Below are 19,246 nucleotides of genomic sequence, written 5' to 3'. Positions count from 1 at the left end.
TTAGTACCTTTCATAGAGATAATCATATTCTAGATGTGTGACTGAAAATCCCTTTGAGTAAGACTGATCATAAATTTTTTGTCCAGTGTAAATAATTATACTACTCATTATATATCTATAATTATCTATCTAATTTTACTGGATTTATCAATAATTCAATATCAATAATTAATATCAATTAATAGCAATATTAATTTATCAATATAAATTGATCTAAGATAATTTACAATCTAATATCTTAAAAAGCAAAATCTGAGTTTCTTACTATTGCCACCATATACTGACTACAAATATCAATTCAGAAATTACTCTTTAGTAGATTTTCATGATCGTAATGTATGCTACAAAAATGATTTTGTTTTTTTAAATAAGTCCTGTTTCTCTCCTTTTGAATATTAGATAATATAAACATGGCAGAACTCTTTATGGAATGTGAAGAAGAAGAATTGGAACCATGGCAGAAGAAAATAAAAGAAGTTGAGGATGATGATGATGAGCTAATTTTTGTTGGAGAGATTTCGAATTCAAAACCAGTGATTTCAAGTAAGTATTTACTTTCAGTGAAGGCAAGTTCTTAATTTATTTTTCTGTTTTGGTACTGAGAACTGAATCCAGGGGTATGCCACCTCCAAGCTATACTCTAGCCCCTTTTTATTTATTTTTTATTTTGAAACAGGTCTAAGTTTCTGAAGGTCTCATGTTGGAGGCTGGCCTTGGACATATAATTGTTCTGCCTCAGCCTCTCAAATACTGAGATTTCAGGTTTGAGTCACAGCACCTTGCTTTATAATGTTATTTTCACCTGGAAAACTTGTAAATTGTCTTATAGGTACCTGATGTCCTTATTCTACTATAAGTTAGTGATGAGAGATTGGATGGGAGGACAGTAAGAATTTGAGGATTAAAATAAGGATGTGATTAGGGACTTGAGGAAGGGAAGTAAGAGATTATATATGATGTGTGAAAGAGAAGTGGACTTTAGTTGATGGCATTGGAGATCATCTGAGATTGGAAAATATAATTTTTAGTGGATCTGAGTAACCCATTTGTCTGTTTACTTTTCTTTTTTTCTCACCTAAACCCAGAAGTAGAGAAAAGGAAGGATTTAAATACTTAGCTTAAAACTTTGGGATAGACATTAGTCTCAGATGAGCATTCTCACATCCAGGCCTCATTGAGTGCCATCCATCCATCCATCCATCCATAAATACATCATACATAAATACATCATACTAAAAAATGTATAGGCAGTAAATGATTATATAACCTCTGACCTGGGTTGTACCTTTTGATCATATCCATCTTAGCAATTTCTATGTATGTATGAGTGAGAGGGGCATTGCCTATAGACAGTGCTCTGCTGATGTGGCAGTTAGTGCACCAGAATCCTTTGGATTCCTATAAGAACCTTTGTGATTATGAGCTTTCACTGAATTGTACTTGACATTGTTATATTGTTAAGGCAGAGAAATACCAATACTTGTTAAAATGTCCATTCAGAAATGTCTAAAGTGTAGAGAAATAAGGTACTTATTTCAAGTAGAAATAGAAAATAGATAATCTCCCCCCTTTTTATGGTCCTAGGAATTGAGCCCAGGGGCATTCTACTTCTGAGCTATGCCACCAGTTCTTTTTTTTTTTTTTTTTTTTTTTTTTCATTTTTGAACAGGGTCTCACTAGGTGACGAGAGTCTCACTACTTGCTGAGGTGATCCTCGTGTTTCAGCCTTCCAAGTGCTGGGATTATAGGTGTGTGCCACTACACCTGGCTTCATTTCCCATTTTATTTATATGTTTGTTCTAAGCCAGGAGAATTTTACCAAAGAAGGTAATATACCCAGTATAGTAATGTTTTTCTACTTACCATGGCAGTGCTTAAAAATATTATTAAGAGACTACATTTTTTATTTCTTTTACAATATTAGTGATTGAACCCAGGGACATTCTACCTCTGAGCTATACCCCCGCCCCATTTTATTTATTTATTTTATTTTATTTTTATTTTTGCGACTCTGAGGATGGAACTCAGAGGCATTTGACCTCTGAGCTATACCCCCTGCCCTATTTTTTATTCTTTATTTTTTATTCTTCAATTTGAGACAGGGTCTCACTAAGTTGCAGAGGGCCTCACTAAGTAGCTGAGGCTGTCCGCGAACCACAGATCCTCCATTCTCAGCCTCCCGAATGCTGGGATTACAGGTGTGTGCCACCACAGCTGGCTTTTATTTTTTATTTTGAAACAGACTCTCACCTGTTGTGGAGGGCCTCCCTAAGTAGGTGAGGCTATTCTCAAACCTGTGATCCTCCAGTCTCAGATTCCCAAGTAGTGGGATTACAAGCATGTGCCACCATGCTTGGCTTAAGAGACTACTTTAAATTTTTCTGAATGCGTAGTTCTTGCTTCTTATGCATTTAAATTTGGAATGGTACTTTTATTCAGTTTTATCACAGGGAAAATAATTTTTTTTTTTGCAGTATTGGGGATGGAACTCAGGGGCATTCTACCTTCAAGCTCCACCCCCAGCTCTATTTTTATTCTTTATTTTGAAATAGGGTCTCACAGAATTGTGAAGGGCCTCACTAAGTAGCTGAGGCTGTCCATGAACCATGATCCTCCTGTCTCAGCCTCTCAAGTACTGAGATTAAAAATGTGTACCACCATGCCTAGCAAATTAACTCTGTGTGTGTGTGTGTATTTTGGTACTGGGGATTGAATTGAGGGGAATTCTACCTCCAAGATACACCCTCAGTCCAGTTTTATATCTTATTTGGGAACGGTGTCATACTAGGTTTCTGAGAGCCTCACTAAGTTACTGAAGCTGGCTTTGAACCTATAATCCTCCTGTCTCAGGCTTCGAAGTACTGGGATAACAAGTGTGTGTCACTACAGCCAGCTAACTATTCTTAAATAATAATTCTTCTCTTTGTCTTTCTCCTTCTCCTTTTTCTTCTTCACTGGGGATTGAACCCAGGAGCATTCTACCTCTGAGCTATACCCCCAACCCTGTTTTATTCTTTATTTTGAAACAGGGTCTAATTATGTTGTAGAGGACCTCATTAAGTAGCTGAGGCTGGTCTTGAACCTGTAATCCTTCTGTCTCAGCTTCCCAAGTACTGGAATTACAAGTATGCACTACCACACCCTGCTGTATTCTTAAATGAGTGTTAACTTATATATTCCTTCCAGAAAATTGTTTCTTTTCAATTCATGGTTTCTGTTATCTTAGTATATATTTAATTTAAAACAATGAATTTTAAAATATATTTTATAGATATTTTGAATAGAGTTAACCCCAGCTCATATTCAAGAGGAATAAAGAATGGCACACTCAATCGAGGTAAAGTATTATTGTATTATTTTAATTTTAAAGTGTAGTATTTTGACAAAATTATAAGAAATATTCAATACATTATGTAATTTTAAAATACAGGTATTACTGCTGCAATCAAGCCTACAAATCAACACTCTATGAACCCAACATCAAATCCAGTGGCTGCCTCGCCAGTAAATTTTCATCCTGAATCTAGATCTACAGATAGCTCTGTTATTGTTCAGCCTTTTTCTAAACCTGTAAGTGTTTTTGAAACTACATAATCAGCTTAATGCATTTGGTATTATTTACCAATATCAGTACCCAGTTAAATTCTGAACTATCACAGGTTGTCATCTAGTAGGAGCAGAATAAGTACCAGATAATGTCACAATCTGTATGATAGTTCAACTAGTACCCCAAATAATAACTTCAGGAGCTAAGTACCCAACCTATTAATAAGTCAGGTAATATGCTCAAATTGAGTAGGTACAGTATTGAAAACTATACTGTGAAAACATGAATGAGAGTATCATTAGTAGTAGAAAAATTGGGCCAGGTTTTCTTGATTGGGAATATTATTGAGAAGCCATTGCAGTTTTTATTCTGAAAATATACCATCATTGTTTAGTTAAAACATATAAAAAATTAATAGATAATGGAAATAGTTATCATTTACTGACCTATTAATATATAAAAGGATTTTGCTAAGGGCTATATATAAGTAATGTTACCTACTTCTTAAACATTCCTCTGAAGTAGGTAGTATTATTTTCCCCATTTTATAGTTGAGGAACTGTGGCTTAAAGAGGTCAAATGATTCACTGAAGATTATGTAGCTAGGAGATGATAGAGCTGGGATTTCAATGTAGGTGAAACCATAGTTGATATATACACATATACACATGCTGTATATGAATGTATACTTTTTTTTTTTTTTTTTTTTTTAGTGATACTGGGGTTCCTGGAAGCCCTTCTACCTCCGGGCTACACTCCCAGACCTATTTTATATTTTTGAAACAGGGTCTCTTACGCCAGCATGGCTGGCTTCGAACCTGCGCGATCCTCCTGTCTCTGTCTCTCAAGTGCGGGGATTACAAGCGTGTGCCACCACGCCCGGCTGAATGTATACTTTTTAAAAATGGAAGGCTGAATGTATACTTTTTAAAAATGGAAGTATCGCCTTAGTTCCTGTATTTCTCAAATGATGGCTTGTAATCCCCTGGGTTTTCCCATGACTCTTCTCGGGTTTGGAAGTTAACAGTGTTGTTATCATAGTCAAAGATACTGTTTGTTTTTCCTCTGTGTTGACATTTGCATTGATGATACAAAAGCAGTGGTGAGGAAGCTGCTGATGCCTTAGTGTGGACCAAGGCAGCAACACCAAACCGTACTAGTAGTTTTTGTATTAGTCACCCACCATGCACTAACAATAATATTAATTAAGTTTAAATTATTAAAATAGATTAAACATTGTACTACTAAACATTAACTAATGTTTAATTTTGTTAACTTTCTACCCTTGAATATAAATCTTTTAAAATATTTTTTTGAGCCGGGTGTGGTGGCGCATGCTTGTAATCCCCGCACTTGGGAGGCTGAGACAGGAGGATTGCGCAGGTTCGAAGCCAGCGTCAGCTAGTTAGTGAAGCTCTCAGCAACTTAGTGAGACCCTGTTTCAAAAATAAAATATAAAATAGGGATGGGAGTATAGCCTAGAGGTAGAAAGCCTCTGGGTTCCACCCCCAGTACCACCAAAAAAAAAAAAAAATTATGTGTGTGTGTGTGTGTGTGTGTGTGTGTGTGTGTGTGTGTGTGAAATGGGTAACATATATAAATCCCTTCTGTGTATCAAATATGATGGTTTTCTTGAGGAAAAGCACTTGTGTAATTGAATTGTGAGCTAAAATACCTACTTTTTTTTGTGTGTGTGGGTTTGGGGATGGAACCTGGGGGCATTTGACCTCCAAGCCACACTCCCTGCCCTATTTTTTATTCTTTATTTTGAAACAGGGTCTCACTAAGTTGCAGAGGGCCTCACTAAGTAGCTGAGGCTGTCTGTGAACCGCGATCCTCCAGTCTCAGCCTCCCGAATGCTAGGATTACAAGCGTGCACCACCACACCAGGCTTAAATACCTGCTTTTTAAAAGCAACACCAATTTTACTGAAAATAATGACTGACAAACCATGGTGTATTATTTATTTCTTTGTGTCAACATTACCACAAATTTATGTGACTTAACACATACTTATGCCACCGTTTAATGTTGCTGTGGGTCGTAGGTTAGATTTTGACTGAGTCTGATCCTCTAGTCATTAGGCTGCATTCAAGGTGTGGTTCTTGAAGTTGTAGTCTCATCTGAAGCTTCTCTGGGGAAGTATTACTTTCAAGTTTATGTGGTCCTTGGTATCATTCGGTTCCGTAAGGGGTCATGAGATTGAGATTCTCAGTATCTTGTTGGTTTTAGGCTCATTCCTTGTCAGATAGCTCATTTCTGCTTGCTTCCTTAAAGATAGCAAGCAGAGTCCTTGGAAAGGTGCCTTTAGAATCTGAGGTGACATAAATGCCAGGCGTGGTGGTGCACGCTTGTAATCCCCGCGCTTGGGAGGTGGAGATAGGAGGATCGCGCAGGTTCGAAGCCAGCTGGCTTAAGAGATCCTGTTTCCAAATGAAAATATAAAAAAGTGGGTCTGGGAGTGTAACATGGAGGTAGAAGGGTTTCTAGGAACCCCAGTATCACCAAAAAAAAAAAAAAAAAAGAATCTGAGGTGACATAATTATGTACAGAAAATCATGTGTATCCTGTCACTTTTGCTGCATTCTGTTGTTAGAATAAGTCTGTGGAGCTCATGAAGGCCATTTTATACTCTGTGTTTTATAAATAGTCTTGAGTATTTGGCAAACATTTCCTCGGAACTGAACAGGACACACCTGTTCAACTGACAGTAGTATTTCTTGCCATGATAAAATTTAGAACTTTTAAGCAAAAATTAGAATTTTGGAAAACTTATATCTTTTCTGCTTTCCAGTATTTCTATACTTTTGATGGGTGATTAGTGAGTATGATTTTTACATTGGGTAATAAACTTTACCAATATTTGGAAGATCTGTATGGCTCAAGGAAATCAGTATTTCCCAAATAACTAATGTATATGTTACAAATTATGTGTGGGTAAGATACACTTATAGTGTAAGATAGAGCAGTGATTTTAATGGAACAGAATACCAAAGTTCAGGGATAGGGCTTCAGAATTCACGTTGTAGCAAACCGTTAAGAAGGTACCATGTTGAGTTTTGGTATAGTATCAAACTAGTATATTCACAGTTATCTTAAAATACTACTAAAACACTCTTTCTTAATTATATGTTGCTATGAAGCCAGATTTTGTTTATATTCTTCAACCAAAATAATCCTAACAGATTAAAAGCAGAAGTAGTAAAGAGGATATAGAAGTTTTTTTAATTAAACTAGAGATGCAAGACATTTACAACTCCATCCTTAATGAGTGGAGCTGCACCATGAACCTTATTCAACCATACCTAACCATAGCTTACCTATTTATTAAATGGGGATAATAGTAGGTCTTTATTAGTACTGATAATACACTTACTGTGAAAAGCAATTGCATCTAAAACCTACAATTATGGCTCTATTTCAGTTTGAAAAGTGAATAATCTGGAGCTCAGAAGTGACTTGCCTAATCACTGATAAACTTCAAGCATGCTTGCTATATATTATGACATGTAGGACAGTCCAGAAGTCACACAGAGAACTTATGCTCCATAATGACTTTTTCTTAGAAATATTGTTGAATATATTTGTGTGTATAAGCAGAATATTCAGAATATTATTGAAACATGTATCCATGTATCCCCTAATTTATATTGGTTATACTTTTCATAATTACTTATGCTAAATATATATATGCTTATGATACATTTATACTCCTTTATACTTGACCATGTTGTAGTTATCTGATACCATGCTTTTCACTCCCCCCATCTCTCTTGCACACGTGTGTGCTCTCTTGCTCTCTCTCCTCTCTTTGTGATGTTGGGGATTGAACTCAGGGTCTTGGACATGCTAGGCAAGTACTTTACCACGGAGCTATTTCCCCAGCTCTTATTTCTGTTCTCAGGTGATCTTCCTACTAATTTGGACCATCCTTTCTCCTAATTAAAGGGCTAAAAATTCTTTTGAGCCTCAGGTGTCTAGGAACAGAACCACTGAATGGGATCACTCTTACAATCACTCTTAGAAAAAACTTCTAAGTCCTGTCTGTATCACATATTAATTTCTTCAGCCTACTGGCCATGTTGCTTTCATATTTGCCTTATGAGTGGGAGATTCCTGGTTCTAACAGTTTTCGTTGGGATGAGGAAGAGTAAGGGCCTATTCTTTCATTCTTCTCCAAGAAGATGGCTTCCAAATTCTTAAGATATATTCATTCTTAGTGAATGCCCAACTCATGCACAACACTACAGGTTGTTTCTCAGTTTTTTTGCCCCAATATTTTTAGAACCTTTCCTTTTTTATAAGCATGCCAATATGTTTCTTACTTTTCCCCTTGTTAATGCCCCCAATTTTTCTGAGCTCTATTACTTTTTTTTGATGCTGATACTGCATTTTTAGAACCCATCCAGAGTGTATCAATATAACTGATATAAAGTGGATTTATATTTCTTTTGTCTTGAAAAAGTTGGATTAGACTTTGCCTCCTGAATTAGTTGACTAGTTTAGTTAGCTAATAAGGAATAAACCAGCTTTATTAGCTTGCTTTTAATTTTAGTAGATTATAATTTTGGCAAATTAGTAATTACTTTTGTGTTGTTAAGCTTATTAATAGTTGAGGCATCCAAGGTTATCCTCAGAATATTGGTATTCAGTTAAATTTGCCTTTTCCCAAATTTATAAACAAAATATTATATGTATATTGAATAAATAAAATAGTTTTCTTTTAAATATTTTAACAGGATTACATAATGAACTCATCACAAGTTGTGGCTAATAATTCTTCAGAGTTACTGTTTGATTTGACCCAGGATTCTGGATCATCACATTACCAAGGGGGAGCAATACTTTCTACAGCAGGTTAGTTTTAGTACTTTTCCTTAAGAATAATAAAAGCAACTTTTATGCTGGGCATGGTGGCGCACGTTTGTAATCCCTGCACTTGGGAGGCGGAGACAGGAGGATTGTGCAGGTTCGAAGGAGCCACGCTGGCTTAAGAGACCCTGTTTCCAAAAAAAAAAAAAAAAAAAAAAAATAGGTCTGGGAGTGTAGCCCGGAGGCAGAAGGGCTTCCAGGAACCCCAGTACCCCCCCCCCAAATAAAAAACAAGCAACTTTTATGATTTACATATGGAGTCAACTTTCTGTTTTGAAGCCTGTAACCTTCTGTGAAGTCTTCCATATATTGTAATATGAACTAGTGCTAGGATTTTTTGGTCATTTTATATAAATTCCTAGCTAAACTGCTTTGAGCTCATTCTTACTTGGAGCTGATCTTTTTATTTATTTATTTGCAGTACAGAGAATTGCACCCAGTGCCTTATATGTTCTAGGCAAGTGCTCAGCCACTGAGTACATCTTCAATGCTTTTTAAATGATTTTTTTATTAGCTGGGCATGATGATGCATGCTTATAATCCTACTACTTGGGAGGCTGAAGACAGGAGGATCACAGGTTTGAGGCCAGTATGCAGTGACTTAGTGAGACCCTGTTTCAAAATGAAAAGTAAGGCCGGGCGTGGTAGCACATGCTTGTAATCCCCGCGCTTGGGAGACGGAGACAGGAGAATCACGCAGGTTCAAAGCCAGCTGCACTGGCTTAAGAGATCCTGTTTCAAAAAAAAAAAAAAAAGTATAAAATAGATCTGGGAGTGTAGCCTGGAGGTAGAAGGGCTTCCAGGAACCCCAGTACCACCCCCCCCCCAAAAAAAAAAACCAAAAAACAAAAAACAAAATGAAAAGTAAAATAGGTCTGGGAGTATAGTTCAGAGGTTCCACTATATATATATATATTTTTTTTTTGTTTGTTTGTTTTTTTTTTTTTTTTGAGAGAGAGGGTCTTGCCAAGTTGCCCACACTGGCCATGACTATACATGAACTTCTGCCTTAGCTTCCTAAGTAGCCTGCAGTACTATACCTGGCTCACTGGTTTTTCTTTCAATAATACTTTGATACTCACTTCTCTGAGTATCACATACTTAGTAAATATCTAGTTAATAAAATTGATAAGAACCAAAAGAAAGAGAGAAAAAAATAATGGTGTTAAATCTAGTTTTACAAAACACATGGACTTTATTTATAGAAAAAGCATGAATTTTTAGGCTGGGCGTGGTGGCGCATGCTTGTAATCCCCGCGCTTGGGAGGCAGAGACAGGAGGATCATGCAGGTTTGAAGCCAGCCTTGCTGCCTTAAGAGATCCTGTTTCCAAATTTAAAAAAAATATAAAAAATAGTTCTGGGAGTGTAGCCCAGAGGTAGAAGGGTTCCATCCCCAGTACCACCAAAAAAAAAAAAGAAAAAAAAAACATGAATTTTTGAAACTTTTTGAAAGGACAATGACTCTATATATAGGTTTTCTACTACAGAGAATGAAACTTTACCCTGAGTAGTAAGCAGGATAATTTTTTTTTTTTTTTTTCTGGTGGTACTGGGGGTGGAACCCAGAGGCTTTCTACCTCCAGGCTATACTGCCAGACCCATTTTATTTTTTTTGGAAACAGGGTCTCAGTTGCTGAGAGCCTCACTAAGTAGCTGAGGCTGGCTTTGAACCTATATGATCCTCCTGTCTCAGCCTCCCAAGTGCAGGGATTATGAGCGTGCACCACCACGCCCCGCTAAGCAGGATAATTTAGAAGTAAGTTTGAACCTCTGTTCTTTAAAGTCTTTAGTCTTTATCAAGTCAATTAACTTCTTTGCATTTAAGTTTACTGATTTGTTTAAAATGGAGATATTAATTTTTCTTTATATTGTGTTCATTTTCCATATCTGGAACTATCTATTTAGAGATATAAATATTGCTCTCTTTTTTTATTATGTAGCTTTTTTTTAATATTATAGCAATTTATCCAAAATTAACAATAATAATCTCACATAACAGATTCATTTGTCTGATATCAAATTTTTGATCACTTAGAGATAACATTTCAATATTTCTTTCTTGTTTTCTTTCTTACCAGAGGATATTTTTCCTTTTCTTTTTTAATGTGAAGCTATCATTTATTTATTTTATTTCAGAAAAAAATCTATCCTAACATGAAATATGAACTCTAAATACCCAAAATCTCGAAAAAGAACACAGCTAGAAGGTGTACATTTTCTGATTTCAAACCTTATAAAGCTACAATAATCGAAACAGTGTAGTACTGCTATAAAGGCAGATATATAAACCAGTGGAGTAAAATAAAAAGCCTAGATAATAAATTCTTCCCTATATGGTCAAGTTATTTTTGACAAGGTTTCCAAGAACATTTGATGAAGGAAATAATAATCTTTTCACTAAATATTATTGAAAAATAATAATTACATGAAAAAGAATAAAATTGGACCTTTACCTAACACCATATACAAATATTAACTCAAAATAGATAAAAGACCTAAATGTAAATTTTAAGACTATAAACTTTTAGAAGAAAACCTAGGTCATAAAACTTCACAACATTAAAATTGGCAGTGATTTCTTGGATATGGTTCTAAAGGAACAGGCAACAAAATAATAAACTTCATAAAAAATTTAAAAAATGTTGTACATCCAAAGACAATGTAAACAGAATTAAAAGTTACTGATGGAATGGGATAAAATATTTCCAAATACTATATCTGAAGGTATATTAATATTCCAAATCGAAATCCTAAAAATTAGCAGCAATAAAAACAAGCAATACAATTTAAAAATAGGTAAAAGACTAAAATAGATAATGACTTTCCAAAGATTTTTATATGCCCAATAAACACATGAATATCATTCATTATCATAATATAATCATTAAGGAAATACAAATAAAAACTATTAGTGAAATACTACTTCACATTTGTTAGGATGGCTACTTAACATGAATTACCTTGCTCCAGCCCTTTACCTTGAGTTTGTTACTATCTTTACTTGTAAAGTGTGTGTCTTGTAAGCAGCAGATGGATGGATTCTGGTTTTGAATCCATTTTGCCACTTTATGTCTTTTTATTGGGGAATTGAGGCCATTTACATTCAGTGTGATAATTGGGAGATAACTTTTAATTCCTAACAAGTTAAGATTTTATTTCTGTTTGAAATACTGTTTATTCTTCTTTGCTTAGTTGTGTGCTGAATGGAAAATCTTGTTTCTCTGGTTCTGGTGTGTGTTACCTATTTCTTCTTTGTAGTTAATCTCTGAGTATTTTCTCTAGCGCTGGTTTTGAAGACATAAATTTCTTCAGTTTCTGTTTGTCATGGAAGCTTCTTATTTCCCCATCTAATTTGTTTTTGTTTGTTTGTTTGTTTGTTTGTTTGTTTTTGGTGGTACTGGGGGTCCTGGAAGCCCTTCTACCACCGGGCTACACTTCCCAGACCTATTTTATATTTTTATTTGAAAACAGGGTCTCTTAAGCCAGAGCAGCTGGATTCGATCCTCCTGTCTCTGCCTCCCAAGCGCGGGGATTACAGGCGTGTGCCACCACGCCTGGCCTCCCCATCTAATTTGATAGATAGTTTTGCTGGGTAGGAAATTTTTGGCTGGAAGTTGTTTTCTTTCAGAGTTGGAATATGTTACTCCAAGCCTTTCTGGCTTTTATGACTTGGTTTGGGAAGTCTGGAGTGATTGTAATTGTTTTGCCTCTGCATGTCATACTTAGCCTTTTGGTTTTTTTGCCTTTAAGATTCTTTCCTTGGATTCTTCATTGGTCATTTTGACAGTTATGTGGTGTGGGGAACCTCTTTTCTGATCCTGTCTAAAGGGAATTCTATAAGTTTCCTGGACCTGTGTATCGAACTCTTGCTCTATGTTTGGAAAATTTTCTGCTCTTATTTCTTTGAAGAGTTTATTGATCCCTTTGGTTTCACCTTCTTTTCCCTCCTCTATTCCGATTAATCTTAGGTTCGCTCTCTTAGAATGAGCCCATATTTCTTTAATGTCAAATTTCTGCTGTCTGATTTTTTTTTCTAAGTTAGAAATTATGCATTCATTTTTGGAGCGATCATTTTCTAGGAGCAAGATTCTATTCTCCATGTGGTCTAATCGATTGTTTATAGTTTGAATTGATGCCTTTACCTCAATGATTGCATCCTTTATTTCTTTTAGACTCTTTCTAAATTCTTTTTGAAAGTCCTGTATTATTTCTACATTTATATTCCTGATTTGATCTTCTGCAGATGATATGGGGTTGTGGGCATTCACTGCTCTATTTTTGTTCCTCTTGATTTCAGAATTTTGTGTCTTCCCTTGGTTCTTCCCTGGGTCACTGCGACTTCACTTAAGGTGCTCTGGATCTTGAGTCTGTGGTAATCTCATCCACCACTACTCCTTTACTGGGTTGTATTGCAAAGTCTCTGACACGGGAGTTAATCGAGGCTGCATGAGACCGTGGGGGTGCCAGGCTGGGGGTTTTCCCATGGGGAGCTGTGAGTAGAGTGTGGTATCTCTGCCACCACTACTCCTTCACTGGGTTGGACTGCAAAATTTCAGATCCAGGGAGATTATTAATGCTGCCCAAGTCCCTGGGAGTGCAGTACAGGGATTCTCCTTTAGGGGCCACAATTTCACTTACTGTTATTGTGTGCGTTTTCGTGGGTGATGTGGAGTTTCGTTTCGTGATGTGGAGTTTTCGTGGGTGTGGTGAACTTGCCACCACTGCTGGCAATATGGTGCCTCTTGCAATATGGTGCTGCTGCTACCCCCTCAGCCATGAGGCTGGCGTATTTCTTTTCTGGTTTTGAGCTTCGTTCTGAGTCCCTGGAAGGCGTGAAGAGCTTGGCCACTGGGATTTTTAGACGTTCTTTGAGCTGAAAGAACAGCTGAATTACACCCGAATGATCTGTAGCTGCTCACTTCTGCTCCTTGTTTACCTTTCTTCTCTGGAGCCTGGTGCTGTGAGGCACGATGGCGTCGGTGCGGCTCTGCTGCTGCAGTGCGGGCTGATTTCTTCTCTGGTCTCTGGTTGTTCTTCTAGTCTTCTTTTTCTCTGTCCCTTGTGTTTACCATTTTTTATTTCTATGCTGATAGTGTTTTGTGGCTATGAAAAGCACTGATTTTGTGGCAATAGAGATCGAGTGTTAGCTGGACTTGTAAATGCTTCTTTTCTTGGTCGCCATCTTCCTTTAATTAAATTCTACTATATATCAATTGCTCTCTATTTTAATCAGGACTTTAAAATTTTTTTTTGTGGTACTGAGGATTGAACCTCTGAGCTACCCTCCCCAGCCTGATTTTATTTTTTATTTGAAACAAGGTCTCACTAAGTTGATGAGAGTCTCACCACTTTCTGAGGCTGTCTTCAAACCTATGCTCCTCCTAATTAGGACTCTTTTGGTTGCCAAATAATATAAGCAAAATATGAAATCTATAATGTTTAAAGGACTTGACAACATTCAGTTGTTATATATGATATATATGAATAATGATTTGTGCTGTATGTTCAGTAGGATAATTAAAATACTGCTCTCTGGATATTATGTGGATTAGAAAAGATTAGATTTGAGCTTGAACTTGAATAACAATAATATTTTTACTGTCAGAGATAGAGCTGTTTGAGAATAGGGAACTATATAAGCCTAATGGAACATTACAACAGTCTATTCCTACTATCTCAACTATTATATAATCAGTTAATTAAAAATATTAGCACTCAAGTTACCAGAACATCTCACAAGGATGGTAATGTGAATACACAGAATTTTTCCTATGTACCTGCTAAATATATATATTTATAATTAAGTACTTTGCAGATGGGGGAAATCATTTTTACTTTACCTCAAAGGATGAAATAGAGAAGCTAAGTAGTATACTACTCTTATTTGTGTGACATCTTTGCCCTTTACCCCCTTTTTTCTTGTGTGTTTCTAAGGATTGAACTCAGGAATTCCAACTCTGAGCTACACCCTCAGTCCTACTTCTTATTTTTATTTTTGAAACAGCATCTCACTATGATGATGAGAGTCTCACTACTTGCTAAGGCTGTCTTTGAACCTGTGATCCTCTTGTCTCAGCCTCCCAACCACTGAGATTATAGGCATGTGCCACCACACTCTGCTCCATGCTTACCCTTTTAAAAACACTTATAGGTGTATCTATTGGAATAATTTTTTCCTCTAAAGAAAGTTAAGATTGAAAATAGTGTGTTAATAATATAAGTAGTTGCCATTTATCATTGAGTGATATGTCCCAACTATTTTATTGCCATACTTGAAATACATTATCTAATTTAATCTAATTTATTCTGAAAACGTGTCTGTGAAATAAGGCCTTATAGGTGGGTGTGGTGGCACATATCTGTAATCCTAGTACTTGGGGGACTGAGACAGGAGGATTGCAAGTTGGAGGCTAGTTTCAACAACTTAGCAAGGCTCTCAGCAATTTAGTGAGACATTATATAAAAATAAAAATAAAATAAGGCTGGGCAAACTCAGAAGTAGAAAACTTCTTGGTTCAATATCTAGTATCTCTCTCTGTCTCTCTGTCTCTCTCTCACAAACACACACACACGCATGACATCATAACTTATACAAAAGAGGAAGCTGAGGCTCAGCATAATTAATCAGATTGCATAGCTAGAGATTGACAGAGTGTGAATTTGAACTTGTCTGACATAAAAGTTTTGAGTGGACCGGGGCATGGGCATGGTGGCACATGGTTGTAATCTCAGTACTTGGGAGGCTTAGACAAGAAGATCATAGGTTTGAGGCCAGCCTCAGTTACTTATTGAGGCCCTTTGGAACTAACTTAGTGAGACCCTGTTTCAAAATAAAGAATAAAAAAAATAGGGCTTGGGGTATATCTCAGAGGTAGAATACCATTGGATTCAATCCCTAGTACCACACATACACATATACAAAATAAATAAAAGCCTTAAGTATTTCTAATATATTCAGTACTTCTACTTTTAGGGTACAGTTGAGAGTGTTAAAATGTGATGTGCAGAGCTAGAGCCAGGCGTGATGGCGCACGCTTGTAAGCCCAGCATTCAGGAGGCTGAGATAGGAAGATTGCGGTTCACTGACAACCTCAGCTACTTAGTGAGGCCCTCTGCAACTTAGTGAGACCTTGTTTCAAAATAAAGGATAAAAAATAGGGCATGGGGTGTAGCTCGGAAGTTGAATGCCCCTGGATTCCATCCCCAGACCCGCAAAAAAAAAAAAAAGTGCAGTTTTAGAATCCTTTTTGCAAAGTACATTTTTGTGTTATTCTCAAAAAGTACTTTGCTTGTCCTAGTTATAGCTTAAATATCTCCATTTTTCTTGCTAATGCTCTAAATAAGGCTAAAATCCTAGTTTTCAAACAAAAGTATTTTTAGAGTATTTTTAGGAATGAAATATTTTTTTTTTTGGTGGTACTGGTGTTCCTGGACACCCTTCTATATCTGGGCTACACTCCCAGACCTATTTTATATTATTTTTATTTGGAAACAGGGTCTCTTAAGCCAGCGAGGCTGGCTTCCAACCTGTGCGATCCTCCTGTCTCTGCTTCCCAAGAGAGCGGATTACAAGCATGTGCCACCATGCCCAGCTTGGAATGAAATCTTTATCCAAACAAAACTCATGTGAAAGTCTAATAAATAAAATGGAAAAGAGTTTCTTTGTCGGACATTGCCTAGTATATCCCATAAAATGAACCCCTTAACCTCTGGAAAGATAGAATGAAAATCCTTATACTCACTCCTTCCATTATGTTTCCTTTCATGTGAATGCGTAAAATACCATTCAAGATTCTGTTTCTACTTTGTACAAAGCAGTGAATGGGTAGAATCACCTAATGCCATGAGTAGACCATTCTGTAATTTGTTAGGTGGGAAAAGAACTAACATTGCAGTAGAAACTTTAAGTTTTTAAACAAAAAGCATCTAAATATTTGGAAGAAATAATAATTTCTATTATTATTTTTATTTTTTTATTTTATTTTTTGGTGGTACTGGGGTTCCTGGAAACCCTTCTACCTCTGGGCTACATTCCCAGACCTATTTTTTATACTTTTTTTTTTTTGGAAACAGGGTCTCTTAAGCCAGTGCGGCTGGCTTCGAACCTGCGCGATCCTCCTGTCTCTGCCTCCCAAGCACGGGGATTACAAGTGTGCGTCACCATGCCCGGACTCTATTATTATTTTTAAATAAAAAGCATGAACCTGGGCATGGTGACGCACGCTTGTAATCCCAGCGCTTGGAGGATGAGACAGGAGGATCGCAGGTTTGAAGCCAGCCTAAGGTACATAGTGAGGCTCTCAGCAACTTAGTGAGACCCTGTTTCCAAATAAAATATAAAAAAGTAGGTCTGGAGGTATACCATGGAGGTAAAAGGCCCCTGGGTTCCATACCCAGTACCACCAAAAAAAAAAGGAAATAAAATAAATAAATAAAAATAAAAATACCTAAATATTTGGATGAGATACTAAGTACTATTATTATTATTTGTTTTTACAAATAGTTAAGCATCTAAAATAATTCATTTGTCGGTGCTCGATTAAGAATATTCCCTGCCTTGAATATTTTGGTTTGGCTACTTTTATAATAGATGTTTATATTTGTGTATTTGAAGCCATATTTAGAATTTTCTTACATGCAAAGATTATTTCACTAATTATTAATACATGTAGTTCATAATAAATGTTTATGCTATTTCTCCTTATCACACATTTGATTCACTCAGTTTTTATTTTTGTGTGTGATAGGATAATTCATTTACATTATTTGCAATTTAGCCCAGAAGTATTTTAATTTAGTTGTATGTAATATTCTAAAGTATTTAAAATATTTTCCCACTATTTAAATCATTGTAGGTACAAATGAAAGTGTGTTTTTATCAAAACGTCCTGCTTCTGAAGTAAAAACTGTTAATCCAAAAAAGCCTAAGTCCAGTGAATCTGTTTCTGGAACAAATTCTTCATCTATATTCCCTTCAATTGTATCTCCTTCATTCACATCTTCTCAGAATGTTCCATCAAAAGGTAAATATGAAATCTGGCATAGAAAAGAATTACTGTAGCATTGTGTGTATATTTTCAGAATTACTATAAATTTGAAAATTAATGTTAGTTGTTATTTAAAGTAAAAAAGTGGTTGGGTGTCCTGGCCCATACCTATAAGCCCAGTACCTGGGAGGCTATGATAGTAGGATCTCAGGTTCGAGGTCAGTTTAAGCAACTTAGCTAGACTTTTTTTCAAATAAGACATAAAAAAGGGCTGGGGCTGTAACTCAAAGATTGAATGCTCCTGGGTTCGTCACTACTGTCTTAAATAAATTAATAAAGTTAAAGAGTGTTGAGTTTTATATAATAATGTTTTTAATTTATTTTAGGTACAAATACTTCATCAAATCAATCCCAAAATGGAACACATTTTCCACAAGCTTGTCCAAAGTGCAGTCTTTTTTTCAAACTTTCAGACCCTCTGAAAAATCACATGAAGGTAAAACTTTTTAAAAAATTTTTTATTGGTGCATTATATTCATATATCATATTGGGGTAAAACACTTGTGTGGACATACATGTACACATCACCCATTTAGCCCCTACCCCATTCCCTCCCCATCCCTCCTTCCCTTGCTTGGCTTAGTGGGTGACTTCGATATGTTTAAGTACATTGTGTGTTTTAGAGAATTTCTTTCTTCCCCCCTCCCATCCCCTCATTTAGGTTGTCTTGTTTGTGCCTCTATAGGATTTCTTTCTTTATCTAGAGTTCCTCCTATGACCCATTTCTCCTTAGCTTTCACATATTAGGAAAGCATCTGATTTCTTATTTTTTGTGACTAACTAATCTCACTTAGCATAATGTTCTCCAGTTCCATCCATTTCCTTGAAAATGATGTAATTGAGTTTTTTTTAATGGCTGAGTAAAATTCCATTGTGTATATATCCCACAGTTTTGTAATCCATTCATCTGTTGATGTACATCTTGGCTGGTTCCATAGTTTGGCTATGGTGAATTGTGCAGCTATGAACATCGATACACATGCATTAGTTTGGTAGTTTGGTTTCCTATCTTTTGGGTAGATACCCAGAAGTGGTATTGCTGGATCAAATGGTAGATTTGTTTCCATTTTTCTGAGGATTCTTCATACTGTTTTCCAAAGTGGTTGCATTAATTTGCAATCTTGCCAACAGTGTTTTAGAGTTCCCACTTCTCCACATCCTTGCCAGCATTTGTAGTTGTTTGTGCTCTGAATGATTACCATTCTAGATGGAGTTAGGTGAAATCTCAGGGTAGTTTTTGATTTGTATCTCTCTGATTGCCAATGATGTTGGACATTTTTTCATGCATTTATTGGCCATTTGAATTTCTTCTTTCGTGAACTCTCTATTTACTTTGCTTGCCCATTTTTTGATTGGATTCCTTTTTTTAGTGTTGAGTTTCTTGAGTTCTCTGTATATTCTAGTTATTAATCCCCTATTGGAGGTGTAAGTGGCAAAAATCTTCTCCCATTCTGTTGGCTCTTGGTTGAGATTCTTGACAGTTTCCTTTGCTGAACAGAAGCTCTTCAGTTTCATGCAATCCCTCGAGTTGATTCACCTTTTAATTTGTTGTACTTTTGGGGTCTTGTTGAGAAAGCATTTATCTGTGCCTATGTGTTGCAGTGTTGGACCTATGTTACTGCAAGCCCTTCTGACTTTTATGACTTGGTTTGGGAAGTCTGGAGTGATTGTAATTGGTTTGCCTCTGAATGTCCCTTGGTCTTTTGTTTTTGTTTTTTTTAAGATTCTCTCCTGGCTTCCACATTGGTCATTTTGACATTTACTTGGCATGGGTAACCT

At 36.2% G+C, this 19,246-nt stretch overlaps 1 protein-coding gene across 1 annotated transcript in view; it reads left to right on the top strand.

The window, feature by feature from the left end:
• Positions 1 to 410: 410 nt before the first annotated feature.
• The window catches only part of ZNF280D (zinc finger protein 280D), a gene marked incomplete at both ends in the record, with an annotated part of 87,121 nt that continues 68,285 nt past the window's right edge, over positions 411 to 19,246 (top strand). The window contains 6 exons of the mRNA XM_080691626.1: positions 411 to 543; positions 3,272 to 3,337; positions 3,431 to 3,570; positions 8,287 to 8,404; positions 17,276 to 17,443; positions 17,794 to 17,903. Of these exons, the coding sequence (XP_080547752.1) occupies positions 411 to 543; positions 3,272 to 3,337; positions 3,431 to 3,570; positions 8,287 to 8,404; positions 17,276 to 17,443; positions 17,794 to 17,903 (735 nt within the window). The remainder of the gene's footprint in view (positions 544 to 3,271; positions 3,338 to 3,430; positions 3,571 to 8,286; positions 8,405 to 17,275; positions 17,444 to 17,793; positions 17,904 to 19,246) is intronic.

This window comes from Muscardinus avellanarius (genome assembly GCF_963383645.1).
Source record: "Muscardinus avellanarius genome assembly, chromosome: 3".
NCBI lineage: Eukaryota > Metazoa > Chordata > Mammalia > Rodentia > Gliridae > Muscardinus > Muscardinus avellanarius.
The sequence above is the reverse complement of the archived record's forward strand: the minus strand, read 5'-3'. Positions and strand labels throughout refer to the sequence as shown.